This window comes from Labrus mixtus, chromosome 2 (genome assembly GCF_963584025.1).
Source record: "Labrus mixtus chromosome 2, fLabMix1.1, whole genome shotgun sequence".
Lineage (NCBI taxonomy): Eukaryota > Metazoa > Chordata > Actinopteri > Labriformes > Labridae > Labrus > Labrus mixtus.
In genome coordinates, this window is record NC_083613.1 from 28,248,773 (window position 1) to 28,274,135 (window position 25,363).

At 40.7% G+C, this 25,363-nt stretch overlaps 3 protein-coding genes across 4 annotated transcripts in view; all 3 read right to left on the minus strand.

The window, feature by feature from the left end:
* Positions 1 to 422: 422 nt before the first annotated feature.
* cd7al (cd7 antigen-like) lies at positions 423 to 5,408 on the minus strand. Its single transcript, XM_061060186.1, has 5 exons — positions 5,251 to 5,408; positions 4,406 to 4,759; positions 2,548 to 2,952; positions 1,054 to 1,160; positions 423 to 639 (listed from the first exon to the last, which is right to left on the minus strand). Exons 1-5 carry the CDS (start codon positions 5,309 to 5,311, stop codon positions 433 to 435), a joined length of 1,134 nt encoding a protein of 377 aa, XP_060916169.1. The 5' UTR covers positions 5,312 to 5,408; the 3' UTR covers positions 423 to 432.
* Positions 5,409 to 10,855: 5,447 nt separating this feature from the next.
* On the minus strand, positions 10,856 to 17,310 carry LOC132991349 (BUB3-interacting and GLEBS motif-containing protein ZNF207-like). Its single transcript, XM_061060109.1, has 10 exons — positions 17,152 to 17,310; positions 16,494 to 16,620; positions 15,751 to 15,889; positions 15,238 to 15,423; positions 15,048 to 15,123; positions 14,614 to 14,675; positions 14,170 to 14,309; positions 12,729 to 12,980; positions 12,213 to 12,369; positions 10,856 to 11,642 (listed from the first exon to the last, which is right to left on the minus strand). The coding sequence occupies exons 1-10, from the start codon at positions 17,190 to 17,192 to the stop codon at positions 11,491 to 11,493; spliced, it is 1,332 nt and encodes a 443-aa protein (XP_060916092.1). The 5' UTR covers positions 17,193 to 17,310; the 3' UTR covers positions 10,856 to 11,490.
* Positions 17,311 to 19,116: 1,806 nt separating this feature from the next.
* Positions 19,117 to 25,363, minus strand: part of rhbdl3 (rhomboid, veinlet-like 3 (Drosophila)) — a 58,962-nt gene continuing 52,715 nt past the window's right edge. For both annotated transcript variants that reach the window (XM_061060120.1, XM_061060127.1), the window contains 3 exons: positions 23,293 to 23,393; positions 22,638 to 22,698; positions 19,117 to 21,182 (listed from right to left, as the gene is read on the minus strand). In XM_061060120.1, the coding sequence (XP_060916103.1) occupies positions 20,911 to 21,182; positions 22,638 to 22,698; positions 23,293 to 23,393 (434 nt within the window). In that variant the 3' untranslated portion in view covers positions 19,117 to 20,910. The remainder of the gene's footprint in view (positions 21,183 to 22,637; positions 22,699 to 23,292; positions 23,394 to 25,363) is intronic.

Consider the following 25,363-nt stretch of genomic DNA (forward strand, 5'->3'; position numbering starts at 1 on the left):
TACACGTAAATATAATGACGTTGCTGAAAACAGCTTCTCTTTTTAAAAAACTACACAGCAAATGTTTCACATAGACAGAAATATATTCAACATGTTTGTTCGACCTCAGAAACAAACTGTTGATAACTGTGTTTATGCAGAGTTCACAGTTCCTCACTGAAATGCCTTTAATGAATTTTTTTTTTTGTATTTAAAAAAAAGGGCTTAAAATGTAAATACTGTCATTGGCCTTAAGTTATTTTAAACTTTTTTTTAAGCCATGTCGCCTACCTCACTGTCATTTAACATTGAAATGATTAGAAGGATAAAAGACAAACATTCTCAATATGTGCCACATCTCTGAAGAAAACTGAAGTATTCGATATGAAGTCTAGCACCTGAGTTGATACGTTGATGAGCTCATTTGTGATTCTGGTGAGGTCTTTTGTGTTCTTACGGTGACACTCTCCTGGGGCCCCCGCTGGGGCGCTCATAATGGTTTTCAGGACAGGATCTCTTCATGTGACCGATTTTGTTCTCGGAAGAACTTGTTTCCTCCAGATGGTAAGGGGACAGTTTCTGACTGTCAGCGTGCACCCCGGCCATCTCCTCGTAGATGGGGGCCTGAGGGTGTGTCTTGACGCTGCGGTGTGCTCTGCCCTGAGAGACACACAGAGACAGGATGAAATCAAATCATTGAAGGAAACAGAGCAGGCATGCGCGATTTCCTGTGTTAAAATCAAAGTTTTCTATCGCACTGCAGGAAGTCCTAACCACATTCAATTCTAGCTACCAACACATGTATCATTAGTGGAAGAAAACGACTCTGTTTCTCATAATTAGTACACAGTTCTTAGGGTTAAATGGAGTAGAACAAAGGTTACATTGTCTTCCTGGTTAGGTTTTAGCAACAACATGCTGAAAACAACAAGTTGTGAAACTGTCTTGGTTTTGTGGTGAGCTGCAGAGAAAAGATCACGCACGCTCTCTCGTCAAGCAGGTGCTGCTTGTGGTTAAACACCAGTTTTATGTTTCCACTTCTTGTGTTGAGTTAAAGCTGCACATTCAACTCACTCGATGAAACACCACACATCCAATGAGGAAGACGAGGAAGAGGAGGACGGCCACGGCTGCAGACAGGGCGTACAGCAGAGTGGAGTAGCCGGAGCAGCCGCACTCGGCTGTGGAGAAGAAGACAAAAGAGGGGTCGACTTTAAGACTGCCGAGGGACCAAACTGACACCTTTTATCATCCTCAACTTGAATGTGGAGCTTTTTACGTGCAGTCAGCAAATATGGCAACATAAAAGCAACACTTGAAATCCAAAGCAATTCATGTTAGTGCACGGTTAAAAGACAGCTCGAGTGTGACATGTTCAATTGCAATTGGGGAATTGCATAAATGGCTGAAGCAAACTTCCTTCCTCGTTTTAGTCCGCATTCCCACTGAGATGTTAAATGAGTCACTAACCATCTACATATCCCTAGAAATCAACAGATATTTAGTCATGGATATGCAGATGAATATTATTGTCTGATAACATCATGAGGTTATGCTCAGAGAAAGACATGACATTTAAGATCAGTCACCTTCCTGAAGTAGATTCTGTTAATATTCATGTTTCACCAGCGCTCAGCCGCAAACCCATGTCTGCAAATAGAGATGTGAATCTTAACAAACAGAACGATGTTATTGGGGTTAATCTGTGATCAGTTTGACTGTTTCAGCTCAGGATCGTATCTTGTTTGTGTTGAGGCGGTTTTCACACATTCAGAGTGTTTTAATAGTTCTTGGTTCAGGTTGGCTCTCCCTGGTTGAGAGGGAAAAAAATGACCAGGCTGAGTTTAAACGTCACACTGATAGGGTTAAATCTGTTGTTGTTTTTAGATGCGTTCATGATGTTTCATAAGGAATAATGAGAATAGCACCAGACAGACACTTCATACACATAATCACAACTGTCGCTTTGTGGTTTATCACACTGCCTACACGGCAACCTTTATGCTGTCATGTCAACAGCTACCATCTTTAGAATAATACTCTTTTTCTTTTCTTTTTTTCTTCGTCAGGCTTTTGTCCGATGAAATAGTTATTCATCAGTTATTTAAATGGTCTGCCACTTTAAAAGGTGCATTCGGCAGATAAATACGATCACAGTGACTTCATGGAGTACTTACTCATGATTATTGTTGCCTAATGTTATCACACACATGTTATTGGACACCCATCCACCGACATAAACAAGAACAAGGAATTAGGATATTGTGAAACTGACAGATCAGGTTGTTTTTGCATATAGGTTGCAGAGCATTTGAGACCAATGAAATCATGATTCAAAAAGAAACAAGAACCGACAACACAATTGAAAGCTGTACATTAGCCACAGTTATTGTTATTGATTTTATTAGTAGTGTTTATGACGGCGTCACTAGAAAATGTTACATGAAACCACATGACAGTTAAGAAGGGAGGATAATATGTTAGTGTAAAAATGAAACTCCAGAACTCAGAAAAATGTGAGTTAGTTAAAGTGACCTGTCGCTCAGGACCCGCTGTGATGTGACCCACCTTGCACTGACACAAAGAACACCTGTCTCCCTAGCCGGGTGCTGCTGTCGGGTAAGCCACGCAGGAGCAGCGTGCAGCTGTAGAGGCCGCTGTCCTCCGGCTGCATCTGCAGCAGGGTCAGGTTGTAAGTGATGCCACCAGGACGCTGGGTCAACGACAGCTGGACCCTCTCATCGGGAAAACGGGAGGAGGAGGAGGAGGAGGAGGAGGAGGAGACAAGGCCACGGTTTCCACGGTGATGCTGTGAGTGGTACAACACCTCCACAGGTGCCAGTCGGCTCCTTTGCCGCTTCAGACTCACCCCCTCCACAGCAAGGGCCTCCACTCGAGGGGGGGCACAGGGGAGCACGGCAGAGCCCCCTGCACAGGTCTCTACCAAACCAAAGTCTGTCGAGCTGACGGCGTCTCCAGAGAGGAGAGGAAATCACACTTAGAAAACCAGCTGCGGCAGGTTTGAGCTACAGCAGCCGCACTCAGCACACATTAAGACTTCTACCAGGGCGTCTGAACTTTAGGCAAATCTTCAAGACACACTTCAGCTAAAGGATCTAGTTATTTTTTAAAGGAGGCACACAGCTGTTCAGTTACTAAGGAGAAGAGAGTCGATACATAAACATTTAAGAATGTCACGTTCTGTGAGTTAAATTACATTACAGTATGTCATGTTTTTAATAAATCAACCAACAATAAGAACCTTATGAACAGTCAACAGGCAGTTATAGTTCATGAACGTGAGTGTATCCTAAAATAACATTCAATCATCTACCCTTTAAAGAATATTCAGGGTGCTGCGTTGGTGTGTCTATTATTACGTCTTTTCTCAGCTCTTGATTTAATCTCAATAACACTGACTACAATTGTTGTTGTTGTTGTTGTGTTTGTGTTCTGTTGTATTTCTCTGAGCTTCTTGAGCTTACTCGTGGACAGGCAATTCTGAAAGTTGGCAGTGTCCTACTTAAATACAAACTGAGAAGAGTGAGTCATGACGGGCGAAATGCTGACTGTCAAAAACACATCCGAAAAGTTGAGTAGCCCATTGGCTGCTGGACAAAAAAACACAAACATCCAAAGACAGAGAAAGACTGAGTCCAAACACCAGCTAAACTTTACATGTGGCGATCATTCCCATCTAATGTTACTTGGAGCATCTTCTGGTGTGCAGACTTTGTCTTTCTCTGTCTTCAAAATGCTGAATGTCTGAAATCAGGAGCGACAAAACGCTCAGATCAGATGACCAGATGATCAGATGATCAGAGCCGTGGTCATCTTAGATCATTTAGAAAACTGCTCAGAGGCCACGCTTGACGTCACACCTCGATAGTTTCATTAACTGCTTTATAAAAGTTGAATTATATAAAGCCTGGGTTGCCAGGTTGTGGAGTATATCCTATTCCAACGCAGAATCGTTTTTTTTTTTTTTAAATAAGTAGTTTAATTCCTAAGAAAGAAAGAGCCCCTTTCAAAACCTCTGTAAGTCACAATCATCACGTTAACTACAGCATGTGAAACCTTTTGAGCATGTCTTGTTAGATCGTTGTGTTCAGTGGTAAACAACTCTCAAAATGTTAACCCAAAATAATTACAATAAAGACACTTGGAAAAAAAGATATACACTCCCTCCCACACCCACCTCCAACCTCTTACCGCCATTACTCACAACCACCCCCCACCCCTCGCCCACGTCCCTCACCCACATCCCTCACCCACTTTCCACCTGTACATTTGCGTGTTGGTTTCCCACGTCTCACTTTGCATCAGTCTTTGTGGTCATTTTAAAAGTTTGGCTGACAGAAGAGCTGAAATGTTTGTCGGCCTACATGAAAAAAAAAAAAAAAAAAAATAATCAAAATGAACTCACCAGCCTTAACCACGAGGAAGAATTCATCGTTTCCCTTCAGGTGCAGATCTTCAGAGGAAGGAACCGGCACGAGAAACTCACAGACGTAGCGATCTGTGTCACTGACCCTCAGCTGAGTGATGGTCACATTCAGAGCGTAGCTGCTCGGGTCCCCGCTCACACTGGTGCGGTTCTTGTCGTAACTGTTGTTAGTGCTGAAGTCGCTCTTGGTGTACATGAACAGCACCTCAGAGGTCTGCAGAAAGCGTCGCTGCAGGTAGACACCGTAGGGAGGGGGGTTCCTCTTCTCCACCACACAGGAGAAAACCACAGACTCCCCCTCATTCCTATCCAAGAAGTGAAGGTCAGTGCGGACTTGAAAACAAAAGAAAGATGAATTTAAACTTAAAGTCAAACCAAAAGAAAAAGTAATGCTGTTGAAATTAAACTCATCTACGTATGTACAAGTCAAAGTGACACAATGGATCATTTAGCAGAGTGACAAACACATGATATATCTATTATGTAAAGCCAAGTATTAGATCCTGATTCATGTTGGGAAAAGGTCAGCAAACTAAAGACTAAAAGAGAAATAGAAGAGGGCATATTCATCCCTCATTCTTAAAGTGTTTTTTTAATAATGGGAAAAACCATTCAGAATGTTTGAGGTTGATTAATTGGCATCACTTCTTGAGGTTTAATTCAACATACCATTTCAAACTACTGTCTAAAAATTGACATTTTATCCCACAAAGAATTTTGAGTAGTTAGATTTTTACTAGATTGTCCAGTTTTCCTGTCATTTTCACAATAATAATTAAGTTGACAACAAACGATCCGACCGGCCTGAACAGAACTAAACTCACCACATCCCGTCAGCGCGAAGAGCACAGTATAAAAACAGGCCAGGTTTTTGATCCCACTCATCTTCAACACCTGCAGAAGTCTTGAATTGAAGTCAGGAGGGAAGGCCGGTAAGTCTCAAAACTGGATGTCAAAACTTTGGTTAGCAAGAGGAACTCCATGAAGCTCCACCTTCAAGCTACAAGACGTGCACAAGAGGAAGCAAATACTAACCCACCAGCCAGCGTGTGTGCGTGTGTGTGTGTGTGTGTGCACGTGTGTGTGTGTGTGTGTGTGCACGTGAGTGTGTGTGTGTGTGTGTGTGTGTGTGTGATGGAGAATCAGAAGTCTTTATGGAGGATTAGCTGCACACTGAGCACCAACATGGTTTCAACTGGGGTCCTTCAAGTCTTCTGTTTTCAGCAGACAGCTTCATTAACAGTTTCACCTTCTTCTTCTTCTTCTTCTTCTTCTTCTTCTTCTTCTTCTTTTATTTGCATGCATTATTTACAGACTTGAGAAAAACTGTCCACATTCTTCTTTTCTTTTGCATATCCAGGAGGAAATGAGAGTGACATTAAAACCCTGAACAGGATGCGCCTGCTGGTTGACGATAAGTTGCATCACTGGACAGACAACTCAGGCCTCTATTAACACTGCTGACTGAACACAATAGATAAAACTAAACACCCCTGACCATAAAGCTTCATCGCCCCACAACCTGAATGCATAAACATGCAACTCTCCTGTTCTGACTGTTTAAAATAAAATGATTTTTTTTTTAAAGAAATCAGGTGGTTAATGTTGCACAGACAAGGCTTAAATATAGAATTATAAGTCCTCTGGAAGAAGCAAAACTAACATTTTTAGTTAACGTCTGCAGACAGAATAACACTGTAGGAATGATTTCAGCTGATGAAACATTTTCCATTTCAAGATTCAAGATTCACGATTCCCTTTATGAGTCATTTTTTCCTCATGTATCTGCATACATAAAAAGGTGAGACGCTGCTCTCCCTGCCTCGAGCAGCGTGGCAGAATGAACACATGCAGACAAATGAATATACCTCGAAGTCTACTGAGGAATCAAATCTGTCCTGAAAGTGCAGTGAAACAGACAACTCAGATAAAATAAAGTTTAAAAAAGAGCAAAAAAAGAAATAAAACAGCAGCAAGGTAGCATACAGTTAGCGCCACAGCCATTTAACTAGTATCTAAAGTGTAAGTGCAGCACATGTAGGCCTACCTCTGATACTGATTAGTGGAACGGGGGGGGACATGGGCACCGTCTGGGGAGGTTAAAGCGTTGTCATGGTGATATCGTGACAGACAGACATCAAGATCTCGGTGGGCAGCTTGTGGAAGCGCTTTTTCACACTTCTTCTTGGGGGGATTTCCGTTCATATTTACCTTCCTACCACTCTAAATAACCCGCTGATCTGCAGATAAGACATGAAGTGAAGTAAGGCAATTAGAAGATGTTTAAGAAGTCTGATATGACTGAAGGTGTGAGCACGGGTCAGGTATGAATCTACAGAAGCTCTTGGCACTTGGATTATTACTCTCTCAACACACACAAAATTTTGTCTCAACTTTCACATGTCTACAGTTTCGAAAAGTAACACCTGATAATTCTCACAGATGCTTTGTTCTGTGGTTGTGTGTGAACAGAGCGTGAATAGAACTGAAGAAACCTCGTGTTGTTTTGCTCGTCCAGCCGGAAACCACAGCCACAGGAGGTTTTCTTTTCTGATAATTAACGCTTGAGAAGAGGGACTCAGGGCGACGGGCTTAACGTCAGGGGTCATCTTTGGTCATCGATCAGTTACTCTTCAGTCCCCGCTTCCCCCGATGGCTTGAATTTAGTGTTCTTAAAGTTAGCAGGAGAGAGTCAAACCTGTATTTGCGGTCTAATAGTTTTCTCTCACTGATGCTTCTAAACACCAATTCAGTGTTAATGAGAGTCATGACTAATTCCTGGAAGTTTCAACACGCAGTGACACATTTTTACTGATATAAAGTCATCCGATTTTCTTTTCACACACTTTATTAATCCCTGAGGAGAATTCTTTTTTTACTCTGTTATTGAGAGACAAGTTTCTCTCCCACATAGACCCAAAAATACACACATGCACAAACAGCAGTGTCGATTCTGGAGTCTGTTGGGACCCAAGGCATGAAATTCACAGGGGGGCCCTCTGAACAGCGTTCAACCTTAATATGTTAGAAATAATCTCACACCAACAAAAACATTTAAGTAATGTCATTAAAGTGTCTCTCCCACATATGTAGGGCTAGACGAGCATCATTCACTCATTTACTATTACATGAGTGAGTGCTGTGAGATGGGAACCTCTCAGGGAGGTTTCCTACTGCCATTGCAAACTTTGAATAATTTAAGGCGTTACTGTGGTTTGAAGTTCGTCAGCCCTCAGAGTATATTTTCACTTCATGGTCATTACTGTATGAAGACCTAATCAAGGAGTCTCAGTACTTTCATCGTACGGTTGACGAGGTGGCTCCTAAAGTAAGGCACAGGCACTAACAGGAATCAACATATTTGATTTATTTAAAACCATCATGCTCGTCGTTTCATTTATCAGACCGGCTCACATGTTTCCTCTGGATTTAAGGGGTCGAGGGGGATCTAATGTGGATCTGTTTGAGGGGCCTGTAATGTCCCCCATGTGACACTAGGTGGTGCACTGGTGACTTTAAGACATACTTGCTGCAGAGCCAACACATGATAGAGCCTCACACTTTATTATCATGAATGGAAGAAAAACAAATGTCAGCTGGATGAAATTATTTTTTATTAAGAAAACAAAAAAAAAACAAGTTTGTCATTGTTGTAGGTTACATTTTCAGTCGTGCTGCTTTCTGACATTAAGTTACAACTTTAAAAACCTTAAATAATCCAAAAACCATAATAAATCAGGAAAAAAAAAAGAGTTTGATTTGTCGTCAAAGACATTTTAAGTTTCACATTTAGAGACACGTTGTGGGGATCAGATGCGTCCACTTCAATGCTTCAGTACACTCACAAACATTTCTGGGAGTCAGTTCAGCCGTGTAGAAAAAAACATGTTCACTTCTCTCTAGTGGTGTCTGGCTGTGCTGACACCTGAAACTGTGGATCTAGATCAGTGGTTCTCAACCGGTGGGTCGGGATCCAAAAGTGGGCCACGGAGCCGTTTTCAGTTGTTTTCGTTCCAAACTGCACTATTTTTTAAATCAATAAATCTGACTGGTGGAAAAAATATCAGAAACTTGAGTCAGGATTTTCATAAAGGAGGTAGTGTTGGGTCCTTAGACTAGACCAGTTGAGAACCACTGCTCTAGATCATTAATATCAATATATGTCCCCAGTACTTCAATACAGTTCAGGTTACTGTGTGGTGCTTAATGCATAATCAATAATTCATCAACACAATATACGAGTGCATTGATTTTAGACTCTGGAGAATATGTTGCAGAGTTTTCTTATTCTGTGATCAGAGGTGAAGACAGACTCTCAAACCTTCTAGGAATAAAACGATCAGCTACATCAGCAGCTTCATATCTGAACAACAGGCTTTAAGTAGGCAAGACAGAGTAAAAATATATGTTGATATTACACAAAGTAGAATTTCAACATTGATCTCTTCAGGTCTACAAACATCCTTCAGATGAAACGATCTGTAGAAGGATCAACCACTGTTTGGCAGAAGTTCCTGTGACGCTCTTTGAGTAACAAGACTTTGCTCCAACAGCATTTCTCTGGTTTTATAAATCAACTGTCACGAGTACTACTCATCATTTTAAAAAGAGAGTACTGTTAGAAGTCCTGGGAGGAATCTTTAAGTTCTTAGAATAATGCTGACAGGCAGAGGGGCTGTAGGTTGTTTTTTTAAAAGGTTGACCACGACCCTGAATCAGGTCAGGATATCTTGGGATAAAATTTGGGCCTTTTTGGTTTCTTTATTCTTTCAAGTGAGTGAATTTCAGTGGAATTCACCTCTAGGTGTTGTGAGCTCAAAAGGTCGTCATCAGCTGCAGTGGATACAACCAGAGAACAAGGGACTGTTTGTTTCATCAGGCTGAACTAACCCCGTCACACAGACAGCTGCAGCTGAGGACTTACCATGTCTGTTCACCTCTAACCACTAAACAGCCAACATTTGAATGCCTTTTTAATAAAAAACTAAATCAACATTTTATTCAAATATGCTCCCAGATGGAAGTGAATTATCTGGTACAGTTGTATACAGACACTTGAATACAACATGTAATAGAAAGCCTTTGATCCAGAAGTTCAGGACAGACCCACATTGGAACAAACATCAGGTACTTACTGGGTTTAACTGACCTGTCATGCCAGCTGAGTGGGTTTAAAGGCTGATATGGATGGGCTACAGACAACAAAAACAAATACAAAGCAGTAAGTGATATGAGTCAGAGGAAAACGTGTGCCACACTCAATACTGGTTAAGATCGGTTTAGCTTCATGTGGGCACAACAGAATCAAATAAGTACACCTGATGTTAGTCGTTTTTTTTTGTTTTGTTTTTTTAACTCTCAGGCTTATTTAGTCAGAGATCACTTTCTGTACAGCAATCTCTGGATCAGAGAGTAATGAGCGATGGTTAAGGGAATACTGGGAACAGAAAGGATGAAGAGGAAACAAACCACTCAGCAAGACAAAGTGTCGCTGCACTAAACCCCAAACGAGTGAAGCCGTTTTCTTTAAACCACCCCGATGTTTATTAGCTGACACTTAAAGGCAAATTCGGTTTCCTTTTCTTCTTCCTTATGAACCCAAACAGAAGCAGCGGTGATCATCTTTAATTCATCACATCATGAAATGTTACTTTGTAGATGCAGCAGCATTGAGGAGACGCTACATTTACACTGAGGCTCGTTTGTTAGACAGTCATTGGCGATGATTGCAGAGATGAGCCCATACATTAAAATATGTCACTGAATTGTTGAGTATTGGGGGGGAAACTTAAATAAATCATGACGCATCCTGAAGAATAAAAAGAAAGAGTAATTGTGTAACTTAAATAAATAAACTGAGAAAAAGAGCTTCACCTGAGTGGAATTTAACAGCTTCTGTATTGCTGAGGGTCTCCTCTTTGTGCTCAACCCCTGCAGTGCATCATGGGAACATGGCATTAGGATATGACACTAAAACGTTCATGCATGTTCTACTACTGATGTGTGTGTACAGAAGAACGGTTAGTGAATCAGAGGTCAGTTCCATCTTCACAGAAATGTAAGACTTTAATATCTTCAAGTATGATTTAATCCTCAGATATTTCCATCATTATTATGAAGTTACATGCACCTGAGAGCACAAGTTGGCCACCATCTTTGATCGGGCTGATCGTCCACATGATTTAAACACATTATTATGAAGAGGTGATTCACAGCACAGTCAAATTTTATATATATATATAAACATTATGTCCAGTTTTTTATTAGGATCATGGAAGATAAAAAAAAAGAGATGATGGCAAACTTGTTTTGAAATACCCGATGAGGTAAGCTGAAGCTCAACAATAATAATAATTTATTAATATTTCTAAAGATACAACAGCAGTACAAACCTTAACTCACCTCCACGTACTTCAGGACAAACCAGCATTGGATTTCAAGATGAATTTTATTACAACAGATTCATAAAACATTACAAAGGATGCGTACAGGAACCCTTTTTGAGCAGAAAATATTAAAAACAAACCTGAAATAAGACTAAAGCTAGAGACTGATGAAGCATTCATTTGTAACACTACATAGTTGGAATCATATTCATCACTGAGACCCTCACCAACCAAGGTTGGGGACGCAAGTCCAACAGCACCTAAGCGTGCTGTGAGGGCCTCAATCAAACTACGGAGAAAATAAACAAAAGAAAAATGAGTCAAATGTTTACAAGAGAAACTTGCCTTTGTAAGGGGTTGGTACGTTCATGAAACTCCAGCAGCTTCAAAAGAAATATGAATCATTTTAACACACTTCACTTCTATAACCTGAGTGAAACCTATGGGGAGAAGAATATATCCTCGCATGAAATCAAATAACAACAGAATAGCTTTCAGGAACTTATGTGGTGTTTTCCAATAAAGTTGGTACATTAAGTGTCCACGTGTGCTAGCAAATTACGTTTGTCTTCACCACCACTGGTCTTACTGCTCTTTGCTCGCAGCTAGGTTTGAAAAAGCACAAGGATGAGAGAAAGGTGTTAACCTCAAACCTAATGCGGTGGCTGCTTTGCTGCTTCAGTAGCGTCCAGCCGGAGACATGACGGGCGGCCTCATGCCCATGGGAGGGCCTCCCTGGTACTGGGGGACCATGGGAGGACCCTGCCCATATGGAGGCATCCCTCCAGGCATGTAGCTTGGCATGCCCTGAGGAGGAGCGCCATACTGACCTACAGAGAGAGAGAGAGAGCACAGGGAGAGAACGATGTGTAATAACTGGCTTTAACACGGTTTGTAAGTGATGGATGTTATGTTAATAATAACATTAGTCCTTTAAAATCAAGTTATTTAAGTGGAGTTTTCACACAGTTAGGTCATAAACATGTCAAGGTTTAAGGGGTGAAAAGTAAATATCCTGATAAATATGCAGTTATGTCAAAGCAAATATAACAGCAGCTCACTGATGCTGGATGTCATGGTCACAAGTCAACAGGCTTCTGGCATGAAAGTTAGTCAGTTGGGCTTATAAGACATCATGTCAGATGTCATACGGTGCTTGTCATTGTTTAAGGCTGCCATCAGTGAACAGTATACTTCTAGTAACTTCTAGAACAGATTTTAAATCTAAGAATAGTTTTTGTGATTCTTAAAAAATAAATAAAATAAGAATTTGGCCTTGAAAACTGCAAATCGTGGCCAAAGTTTATTTATAGTATAATAATTATAGTGCCAAAAAAGCGACTGCATGAAAGATTTGCTGAAGCACATTTTCAGACTCGTCCAAACAAGCCTTTCCTCACCATGCATGGGATGCCTCATGCCGGGCTGCTGGGGTGGCATGCCCTGCTGTGGTGGCATTATGCTGCCAACAGCCGCCACCGAGGGTGCAGCAGCGTGGGCCTGACCCGGCCGGGGTATGAGACGCTGGTAACGAGGCAACTGGGCCTTCATCTCTTCCTGGAAAGGACAACACACAACGCAAACATTCAGGCTACAGAATCACTGCTACGCCCCACAGACACTCACAGAAAAATGACTGGGAATTGGGAACCGATGCAGACGTGCTCTGACCTCATATTGAGGACATTTCATTTCAACATAACCAAACAAAAGGAGAAACTTCTAAGAAAGAGGAAGGATGTGCAAACCTAAATGCTTCATTTGACACAAGGCACATATTCTTTAACTGTCATACTGAGCTCGATATTGATCGTCATAAACAGACTGAAAATCAAATGTTCTCTAAAACTTACTATGGTATGTATCAGTCATTACTTACTGTGAAAAGGGCAAAATAGAAAGCTCAAGCAACTTACCAGTGAGATATCCTCATCAGGGTGGATCAACTTACTAGTTGCACTCGTGGTGGTGAGGGTGGCGGGCTTAGTGGGCACTGTGGCAGGGGGTTTGGCCACAATGCTGCTAGAGGGGTTAGAAGAAGAAGAAGTGGAAGAGGAGGAAGAGACAGAGGGTTGGGTGTAGGCAGGGAATGTTGCTTTGGGTGGCTCGATGGAGGCCGATGTACTGTGGGAGTTTGACGCTGCGGCTCCTGAAGTGCTCTGCTGGGCCTGTGCAAAGAACACGATACAGGTGAGCGACAGGTTCAGTCCAAACAGATGCTTTCATACTTTTACCAGATGTAAACACAATGACAGAAAGGAGTAGACCATATTTAACATAACTAGTATCTGCTCTATAGTGGGATAGTTTTTATAAAAATTTGAAATTCTCAACATCAATATGAAGAGGATCACCTTTAATAAAACTCAAAGGTGAATTATCGCTGGGTGTAATATTTCAGTTTGAGGTTTACACTTTCATTCATAGATATCAATTTGACAAGTGAATTACATTGTAAATTAAACAATAAACAGACAAGTCGTTCTTAATCAGGAAAAAACTTTTGCATTTTCAAATGTAGAGCATTGTTTTCTTTGAAATGACTTCGATCCTTGAGATCAAAAATTATGAATTTATTATCAATAAAACTCAAATGCTCAGGAGTGTCATGTCTGTCATGTTAAGCTGCAGCATACAAAGTCATTTCAAAGCATGAGGAGTTATTGAAATGTCATGCTTTAGAGGATATAAGGGGGTGATGATGCAAACTAATAGCCACATAAACCAACTGTTATTGCCTCATTGTGTAATAATTAAAGCACATGCAGTTATAAAGCTCAGGTAAGGATGATGTCAGTCATCATCGAGGAAAATCTCCTTTCACATTATTGCCAATGTGCTCAGTCTGATGCACAGAAAGGCTGACAATACTAACAAGGTTAGTAATAAGCCCACTTAGGAATTTAGAGGCAGAGGTTAAAGATAAGCAACATGCAGCTGCCACAGCTCAAGTCAAAGTCCTGTCTGTGAGCGTACTTGAGGCGTGTTAGGAAAGGAAGGCTGGGAGGAGACAGACTGAAGGTCTGCAGGTGGAGAGGAAACGGCAGCTGTGCTGCTATGAACACCAGAGCCCATCTGCAGCATGGTGGAAAGGAGATCACAGCATTGGCATTGAACGTGTCCACATAATCTACCCTACTACGTAATGAAAAGAAAACATACTACATAGCAGTGACGGCTAAAGGAAATTAAATTAGGAGGGAGAAAGACAGAAAATGAAGGACCAGGGCATCAGAGATCAGAACGCTGTGTTGGCAAAGGGCCTTTAAGATGGTTAAATAACAGACAAATCAGAATCCTCTGAAAAGTTTGTGGTGGGTCAGAGTGCATGTTTTTTGGGGACAACGTGATGCCTACCTGTGCTGCACTTGGAAAGAGAGGTTTGGTGACTGCAGGTTGGGCTGCTGGTGCTGTCGGTCGACTTGGCATTGCTCCTACTGCAGGGGTTGGGACCATGTGTGGCATCCCTGGCCTCGGAGCCATGTGAGGGGGCATTCCTGCAAAATCAAAGCAAAAAGGTCAAATTAAACTTCCACCATAACTTTGAACGCAGAGCAACTCGGTAATAATAATAATAACGAAAGTAGAATCAAGAAATGTTAAAGCTTAAAAAACTGAACCAGGGTTCTATGAATTAAAAGATAAACTTTTGGTCATACATTTCATATAGGTAAGCTTTTAATGGCCTGAACACATCTTTTCTTTAACTATAATTAGAACTATACTTTTTTTTTTTTTTAAATAACATCTGTGGTTATGATTTTAAATTGCTCTTGCTACTGATATATGAACACAACTCACCGGGGGGTAAACCAGGCATCCCTGGCATCATGGGGGGCATCATTCCACCCATAGGCATCATCCTGCAAAGACAGGAAAAATAATCAGCTAATATTGCTGCTATTTCTACAATGAAACTTCCATCTGATTTACGGGTATATCAAGGAAGGACACACAGAACTAAATGAGTCTGTTTGAATGGGGTTGACCATTACCGTGTCATATTCTAAAGTCCTTCGAAGTTGTTAAATTATAAAAATGACAGCCCTTTACAGCACTATAGAGCAGAAGACAAATTTAGTTTGTTTTTTTAAGGTGCAGCTCATTTGATCTGTGAATCTTTGATCTATTCCTTCCCAAAAAGTGTAGGATTTTAAAAAGACCTCTGAACAGTAAAGATTAATATAGAATTAAACTGTAAGATCATAAAACATAGTTCATAATATTGCTCTTACCCTGGTGGCATCCCATGCATGGAAGGAGGCATGCCATGCATCATGGGAGGAACGCCTGGCATAATCGGAGGCATCCCTGAAAAAATGAGTTAGAAGGCATCTCTGTTTACAACTCAACACCATCACACACAGACATCATACACAGTTATTGTTATTTCTAACATCATGCCATTATCTAAGTGGTCCTTGCCTTGATATCCTCCAGGGTGCATCCCAGGTGCACCGGCCACAGGAGGCATCCCAAGCTGGGCCATTGGAGCAGCGTAGCCTGGCTGGGGCTGAACAGCAGCAACCTGCTGTACTGATGGTCCTGCTTCATCATCGTCATCGTCATCTTCATCAGAGTCGTCCTGATTTGACTTCTTCTTTTGGCTCTCTGAAAACAGAAAGGTAATCCTAAAGGCTTTAGGAAAAGTCGAACAGCCAAAGCTTCTTACCTTAATAAGGTTGATTACAATTCTTAATGAAACTAAATAGATAAAATACAAGTAAATAATCAGTATTGGCTAGCTCTCATATTAAGCTGCATTTAGGCAAGGTGCCTCTTTTCCTTTCCGGGTTTCAGCGAAATTATTACTTTACTCATTAACCTTTAAAGCTCCAAATAAATATTCCATAACAAAGCGTCCAATCTAACATTTCTCACGTCATTGAGACTTTAGCAAAGAAGCTGGCAATAAATACGTTTTAAGATTTTACAGACCTTGTGATTTCTGTTCTAGCGTTCGTCTTCTTTCCTGCATGTCTTTCTCTGGAATCCCCTCCATACCGTAGATCTCCAGCTCGATGTCCGTTCTTCCAGGGATTGCATTTGGGACACTGTCGATCGTTTCTTTGTGTACCTGAAACACATGCAGGGTAAGCCAGTGCACACATCCAGCCACATCAAGTGAGGTACATTCATCCCCATCTAGTAACAGATGATGCTCTTATCCAGCAGCCCTTTATTGATCTGGATGTTACAGGATCTTCTTGGCTATACTAAGACACCAAAGCTCATGCACTACTTTAGGGCATAGATACCAAAGTTTGTGTATTAATTTAGGGCAAAGAGACCAAAGTTTGTGTATTAATTTAGGGCAAAGATACCAAAGTTTGTGTATTAATTTAGGGCAAAGAGACCAAAGTTTGTGTATTAATTTAGGGCAAAGAGACCAAAGTTTGTGTATTAATTTAGGGCGAAGAGACCAAAGTTTGTGTATTAATTTAGGGCGAAGAGACCAAAGTTTGTGTATTAATTTAGGGCATAGAAACCAAAGTTTGTGTATTAATTTAGGGCATAGAGACCAAAGTTTGTGTATTAATTTAGGGCGAAGAGACCAAAGTTTGTGTATTAATTTAGGGCGAAGAGACCAAAGTTTGTGTATTAATTTAGGGCGAAGAGACCAAAGTTTGTGTATTAATTTAGGGCAAAGAGGAAGAGGAAACCAAAGGAAAGGAACCTACCTGCATGCAATGGATGGCCAAGCCTGGGCCTGTGTACAGCTTCTTGTGGCAAATATGGCATTTGAAATGCTTTGCCTTTTGATGCTGAATGAGGATCTTTTCATCGTCAAAATCCCGATTACAGTACCTTACATAAAGGGAGTTAAGGATTACGTGCGAAACACGAATATGACAACAAATATTCTGTTGCACTGCTAGGGCAACACTGAAGCTCTTTCGTGCAGAAAGTGTGCAGCAATTAAGACTAATGTGGCATTAAATCATTCACAAGTTAACCTCAATTAACCACCGATATAAAGCTGACTTGTTCTACAAAGCGTAAACCAAAAGTACATTGAAGATTAAATCATTAACGCTGGCTGATCCGTCAGAGCACGGCTAATGTGGCTAACAAGGCAGGTAACTGAGTTGTTAAATTCATCTAATTTGAGTAAGTTTAGCACAGTCTGATCAAAAGAGACACAATTTAAAAAGTAATACGTCTACTAATAAGCACAGTTTGACTTGCAGCAGTCATTAAACCATCTTTTATCTTAGTCTAATGATCAAAACTAGCGTTAGCTGTGTTAGCAGTAGATCCACGGTGAGGCCTTCTCTTTTTGTCTACATCCATCGGCCAATTCAAGGTCCGTTTTCCGCCGGCCAGTCAAAAGGATACCAGCACCATGGCTTCATCTGCTTCTTCTTTTTTCGTCCCATTTTATGGAATACTGGAAAAAATAGGTCTCACAACGTTAAATAGTGGTCTTATTATCTGTTTGACAACGGCATGCTGTCGTCCCGTGACAACGCCGAAAATGGCGCTTAGCTGGAGGAGGAAGTTGTAGGGGGGGGGGGGGGACTCGCGAAGACAGAAGATCTACGTCACGACATAACCACGCCCCCTTAATTGTGACATGTAAAGATAATTTAAAAAAATCATAATTCCCCCGCAGCCAGGACCTTAAAACTTTCTGCGAGTTTATATAGATAATTGCATTTCGTTTATCAGATATGTCTGCCTTAACTTCAGGTCTACGTTTAGTATTTGGACATATTTAACAAAGCTTACTGTTTGGTTGCAAAATCTGCAGAAACATAGGCCTAAAATGCAGGTTACGCATGTTCAGATAGGGTGCACTCAGCTGAATGAAAGTAAAATTACAATATTGTTCTTTGCTGTAGTTGGGAATTATAAGTTGTTATTTCTAACACACTTTTGTTTTAAAAGTAATTTTCTGGAATCCGCGGGTTGCAGAGACAATAAAGCATCCCTCCGGCTGGATAAACGCGATGTTATTTCTCAGAGATGATGTTCCATTTTGCACAAAACATCTTTTGACATGCTGAAACCCGTTATGTCGCCAGTGTCCGCTTGATGGAGACATCGATGCACAAATAATGTCCCTAACTTTGCCATCAGAGTGTTTAGCATTCAAACACTCAGTGAGTGTAAGTCGGAGAGAAGCTGAAAAATGCATTTTCTTTGACATCACATCTGTTTTCTTTGCTTTCTTTGGGGGACACCCTTCCACTTAAGGAACGCCTTCATGACAATGATAAATGGGTTCTAACCATAGACTGTATTATTTTTGCTTGGTTTCCCAAATACTTTGTGCAACAAGGTCGCCACTGAATCTGACAAGGCACTGTCTGCTGTACTGATCTAGTCATTAGATCTCATAATGATAAGATCTAATCCTGCACACGTTTATACATACACACACACACACACACACACACACACACACACACACACACACACACACACACACACACACACACACACACACACACACACACACACACACACACACACACACACACACACACAGGTAGACACACATGCACTGCATTCAAATACTCTGACAAAGTAGGGTGACAAAACAGATAAGGAGGACACCAATAATCCAACTCTCACCATCATCTAGTAAATGTCATTTTATTCCCCCCTTCTTGAATGTACCTAAAACGATCTGAAATGCATTTTAAAGCTGGATCTGATTGTAAAAAGTTCTGCTATCAGCAGGCAGCATAGAAGTGCAGAGGCACTTACAAATGCATTCAGACAGATTTCCCTTTCCTGCAGCCGCATTTGTCTTCTCTTTCTCACCAAGGTGAATGATTACCTCTGAAATTGGAGATTTATGAAGGAGAGACAACTGAGGCAGCCTAATGAATTTTTCATTGTGCGCTTTCATAGCCGCTACTCTCCATATGGTTGCACCGGCTAGACGGAGAAGATGTTTAGCGACAGCTTAAGGGGTCCCTTCTCAGAATGAATTATGGCTGATTCTTATAAGCTTATACATTTCATTGATCACTTTGACGTGTGCTTTTTGGGTTTAGAGTTTGAAAGTATAATGTATAGTTTTCAGATGTAGGCTTTAGATCTGCTTGGTTTTTAACACTTGTCTTAGTACCTTTGCAGGATGGGTGTGACAGGTCAAAGGGAGGTTTTGGGTCAGGACAATTGGACCAAATTAGTTCCTTACAGTTTTTCACTGGTGTCTTCACACTGATGAGAGAAATAAGAAGCACATTTAGCACGTTCTCTCAGTAACAGTAAAATCACAGGAAAAGTATTTTTTTCTGTACATCATACAGTATATAAAGGAAGCAATAATACATCCAAAGATTTCATTTTTGTGTTCTATATAAAACTGTTTAATGTACTCCAGTATGTACATATCAAATCTACAAAATATGCACAATGTTAAAATATTACCAGCAATTTACCCCTCCCTCAGTTTTTATTATGTCATAGCCCTTAATATATACAATCCCAAACCATCTTTTTAAATAGGACACATACAGGATACAACTAACATTTCACAACAAACTGACAAACCTCTTTGCACAACATACTGGTCTCACAGAGTAAAAAAAAAAAAAAAAACACACTGCCAAAGCATGTTAAAATATTAATCTGTATATAATTACATTATATTAATCATGTTTGTGCGAAGCAGTTACCAGAGTAACATGAGGTTAAAGTACAGTACAGTTAGAGACTCACAGCTTCAGGCTGGGGTCGTTTTTCTATCCCGATTCAATCAATTAACAATCAAAGTTACGACATGAACTATGACCTCTCTGCCCCGTCACTGACTCAAATAACAGGCAAACAACCCCCGGCCCCGATGTGGTCGAGGTCAGGCATGTGTGCCCCTCTGCGTTTGGTAATGAGAAAAATACTTGTTTTATTCAGAATGCCCCAGATGTAGTTTATGTTTTCATTAGCTTAGTCCCACTTTCCTTAATCCATCAACTGATTAATTCATAAATAAAACATATTGACACTTCATCCTTATTTTCAGTCATTGTACAAATCGCTGTAAATGGCCGAGGGGAACACAAAATGACAACAATTTGACTGCATTTTCTTGGTTCACTTAAGAGCGTTAGTGAAAGATTCTTCAGAGATCACAAACATCATTTGTTACATTCAACTTAATCCTGTGAAAATTATAAGATTTTTCTCTTACACAAAAGCAATTCCTGTCCTGGGGTGTGCTCATCCCTTTGTTTTGGCATCATTTTAGAAAGCTTAAAGTCTGAATGGCACTTGTACTTCTCTTCTAATCCGTACACACACACACTGGTAACAATTGTGTCTTTCCTTACGCACACAAGCACACATAAAAAAGGCAAAGACACAAGTTAAAGGTTCAAATAAATCCTTCTCTGGGGAAGTGCCAGATCCTGAAGGCAGCACTGAATACATAAGCCACACTCTCCCCCAAAGGTACATTTCTAATAACCTTTGAAGGGTTGCTGTTATTTACTCTGTTCTCTCCATGTTGTGGACCTTAGAGATGTTTAGCTGTGCTGCGGTCTGTCAAATCTACACTCTTATGCTTTTGAGCTGCTTGTAATGATGACAAAACACTGACTAAGCCTTGACCTTCTACCTCATACTGATGATGATGCTGCAGGTAGATTACAGGATTTCCAGGTACTTCTGTGACCTAAAATCGGTGGTGATACTGCAGGGTTTCACTACACTGAGTAAGCAAAAGAGGCAACTTTGCAGAAATACTTTCATCAGGCGGACGTCTCCATGAGAAGGCACTGTTGGATTGAGGAGGAAGAGGCAGAGAAGGTTAAGCCATGTAGACAATACTGTGTTAGCTCCGAGGCTTCTCATTAGTCAACGCAGTGATGTTAACATATGTCCCACACTGGCCGACACTCTTGAGACAAACGTCCAACAGAGATCCAGACAAAGAGCAGGTGAAGGATGTTAGCAGGAACGAAGCAGAAGGGCTGAGGTTATGATGAGACTGACCACAAAAATCTGCTGCATGTCAGGAGCCCATCAGACGGCTCTGACCCCCCCCCCCCCCCCCCCACGATGAGGCTCAGAACACAAAGGGTTGAGTAGGCTCATCCACGCAGGCAGTCAAGGATTTACAGACAGTGGACTAATATCAAGTCACGGTGGTGGAGGGAGCCGCACGTCAAGCAAGCTGTAGGCAAAGATGTTCCAGAACACAGCGCAAAGCACAAACAGGGTGTAGACACTGAAGAAGATCCAAAACAGGGACTGCTCCTGGAGCCGCTGCTCGTAGTTCTGTAGGACTACAACACCCAGAGTCAGACCCACCACCACCCCTCCCAGGTGAGCTACGAAGCTGGGGTTGGGGCAAGGAGGGAATGCCGGAGGGTAGAAGCGCAGCCACACCGCCCGACCGAACTCTACGCTCACTGTGTGCAAGGAGAAGGAGAGAAAAAAACAAAACAGGTGTAAGTATGTATGGAGTTTCAGATGATTAAATGAACTATTTAACAAAACAAACTTTTCTTTGAGATGCAATAATGAATGTTTAATATGTTTTTCTGTGAGATCCCTTGGTAATGTTGTTGATAAAATTACAAAGGGATCTCACAGTGGAGAGAATGAAGAAGAGAAATGATGACAGCAAACACAGTTTCACATGTGAGACTGACTTTTTGACTTGACAGAAAGACTTGAAAAAATTGTGAGCCTATGCTTTAATCCAGTGGAGTGAGGACTCCAATTTGAGGTGATCATTTTACAGAAATTTCATCAACAACCTTGGAAAAGCAAGGAGGCTTCTGTTGAAATAAGCTTATCATGTTCTTCCATTTTCTGTTTTTCTTTGAATATCTGGAATTCCTGGCTCTAAGCCACATCTCTACTGAACAATATGGGAAAACAGAAAGACCACAGACTGTATATATATATATATATGGACAACATGTCTCCATCTCCTTCTGTTGTAGAAAATAAAGCCAAAATACCCCCAAGAAAGGCGCTTGCATATTGTACTGTTTACATCTTTTGGAGCAAAGACATGTGCACAAGGGGTCTGATGGAGCCGCAGAATCCACCAGCTAACCAAAGCCCACATTTAACTTACCAATAAAACTGCAAAGCTCCCTAAGGTTGGTAGAGTCTGCAGCAGGACTAATTGTTGTGTCGGTTTGGAGCAGACGTTCACTGAGCAAAGTTCAGTGACTCGTGTGTTAGTCTTCATAACGTTTCCTCTCAACGTTCCCACTCTTTTCTGAGAATCTAATACTGCAGGAATTTCATTCGTCAACAGAGCTGTCAATCATGAAGTGACGCTCTTTTTCACATTTAACGAATCAAACTAAACTACATAAACATACATCAGTAGGATAAGAACTACCTAGAAAATTAGCTCGGAAATTCTTTTTGAGGTTTTTTACATTTTAAAATTTGCCCCATGTTCCATCTGTTAACATGAAGGGGGTGGAGTTTATGACCTATACTGTAGCCAGACAGCAGGGGGAGCGCTAAATCTTTTGGCTTCACTTCTCTCCCACTTCTTTTATGCTGTCCATTCTTTGTACAGTCTGTGGTCGAGACACACAGAAAGACGGATTCACTAGCAATCTAAATGTTTCAAAATATGACAAGCAACAAAATAACAGACATGTATTCACTAAAATTTTGGACCCACTACATCATTACTTTTTTGTTTTCATATGCTGTCATCATATAATCAATTATTGCTGTGTTCTGAGTTAAAACGATTCTCCTCATGTAAGACAAATTAGCTGCGCGAGTAATTTGGAGAAGAACTGACGTAAAAAGCAGACCAAAAGTCTTCCGTTAATATTTGCTTAATAGAGTTGAAAAGGGCATGTGGCGGTATCTTTATTCAGACTTACTGCAGACGAGAGCCATGGCCATCCGGAATAACTTAAACTGACACTTCATTCCCGACCAATTCTACAGAAAAAGAGAGAGGAGGAAAAAGACAGATCATTCATATAAACATCCTCATAACAAAGACAGAACAAACTGTGCGAGAAAGGTCAAGTTCTCTTTGCAGACAAAGAAGCGCATGAGATTGTGCCCTCTGTCTCAATTCATGTCAATTTTGAAAGCCCCAGAGACACTCTGACCCCCAATCTGTTCTTGCTGTGTTAGATAATATTATTTAAGCAGGGAGGAGGGCGTACTCCTGCACATGACCTTAAGCATTTTGCACAGAACTGGATATAGCACTTCATAGAGGTTCACTTCAGTGTTTTTTTTTTTGTTTTGTTTTGTTTTGCCTAATGAGTGTCTCCTGACGCACAGGACGGGTAGACTGCAGTAGCGTGGGGTTTCAAACCTTCTCACACACTTTGTAACCTTTTGGGAAGGAGAAACTGAGATGTGAGGAATGTATGGCATCTGTAGATAAACTGCACCTGCTGGGCCTCAAGAAGAGGCTGCTTTGATGATGAGGCAATGCTCTGTAGTGACAGGACGACTGAGTGACGTGATAACCATCTTCACACACACACACACACACACACCAAATACACAAAAACATACCATTACTACATTGGCCAAATGTGCAGAGACCAGAGCGTAGACTCCTCCAGATGACCCGACCACGGGAGCCGTCATATCGGTGACAGACACCGCCAGTGACCCTGTGTGATGATAATGAAACATGTGTTTAATGAATATTAAGATCAACTTATTTTGAATTGTTTGCACGTTGCAGAAAAAGCAACAAAACACCCAGAAGGGAAACAGTCGTTAAAGATATCTCCTCAATAAAAAAGCAGAACTCTTGTAACTCTTTAACACGTTCATTTTATACATTTTTTTTTGTAAAAATGCAGAAAAGAAATTCATGTCATGTCTATAAATGATCAATAGGATATTTCTTCCCTCAGAGGATCAGACTGTCACTGACATGACCGTGATGAACTACCTCATTTAAACAATTTTCTATTAAAACTGGGACCATTTGAGAGAATATCTATTTTGAATGGAATAAAAGGAGCTCTGCTGCTTGCTGTTTAATGCGGGTGTGTTATATAAAAAAAGGCCTTCACATAAAGAGGCTCCCTCTTTATGTAAAATGAATGCAACACAGTTTGTGTTGCTACAAATGGGGAATTGCTCTCCTTGGCACTTTGGTACTTATTCATTGCATGTACAAAAGATCCAATCAAGCATTTTATACGAATTTCTATTCAAGTATATAAACTTTAAATAAGAAGGCATTTATAGACAGAGGTCCCAGAGGAAACGTGTCATCACTGCAGTGTGTGCAAAAGCAGCAGGAAAGAACGAACGAGAAGAAAGAGATATTTAAAGACTCAGGATTAAATTACAAACTTTTGTGTTCATTCAATTGACTGTATAAAACATGGACGAGTCTCAGTATCATCACCCATTGGTTATTGCAGAGGGAAATTTTGAAGCCCACAGATGGTGGGGACCATATTTGAAATGCTGTTTCAACCTAACTTTGGTCAACCTAATACCGAACGCACCCCTAATAATGCATTCATGAATAACTCCTACCCTAAATATAATCAAAAGTGATCAGTCATTAAATGGTTAATCCCCCTTACAGTGACAGGAGCTAATAAAGGCAGGAGCTATTCAGATCATAAATGTTTTTGTACCAGGTTATAAACATGTTTTAGTTCAGCTGTAAAAATTTCATCCTGGGACCTAATCAGGTTACTTCTCTTTTGGAGCCAACTTCAAGTGGACACTCGAGGAACTGCAATCCTTCGTACTTCAGCATTGACTTCATTTTTCAACACGGTTTAAATTAGAAGAGCAAACTGAATCACTATTGTCATTAACTGAATCAGTAATTTTCAGCATTAGAGCTCCTCACTGGTTGTCAGCTTGGCAGTGTTGCAGAGTACATGCTTTCTTTATTAAAAGTAAATATGCACAGAAATCTCAGAAAATCACAGAACAAATAACATCCTGATGACTCTGTATTTAAAAAGCTCTGAACATTAGAGCAGTCACTGAAGTTGGGTAAAAAAGGTATAGAACTGATTTTTTTTTATATAGGCTGTATAAAAAAAAACGAAATATGATGAAGATCTTAGCATTTGCCTTTCAGTCAGGCTCTGTGAGATAAAAGACAAGCCTGTGGACAAGCAAAGGTAGGTATACATTGGTTGTGATTATCCCACAGCTATCAGAATTTCTAAGCAAAGGGTAGCAATGTTTGATCCGTGGTAAATAAAGAACATAAATAAACAAAAAAAATGATTTAGCAAAATACAGTAAAAAAAAAAACAGACTGGTCCACTCTGACACAAGCATGAGAACAATACATGTGATACAACCTACGTATGTGCAAACAAAAACTAAAACCATGCAGTTTATTACAAAGTGTATGCACCACATGCTCCATCCAAACATGAGACAAAACAAGTGAAACTGATTCCCCCCGACGCCTGCGTCCTCACAGCAGCCTCATTCTGTCAGTATTTGCATTACTTATAAACTAAGATATTACTTTGGATTCATTGTTGGAAGAAAATATGGAAACCAAGCAAGCATGCATCAGCATCAATATTTGGAAAATAAAACACCTCAATGCAAAGAAGAGCAATGAGACAATGACATGACAATTTTC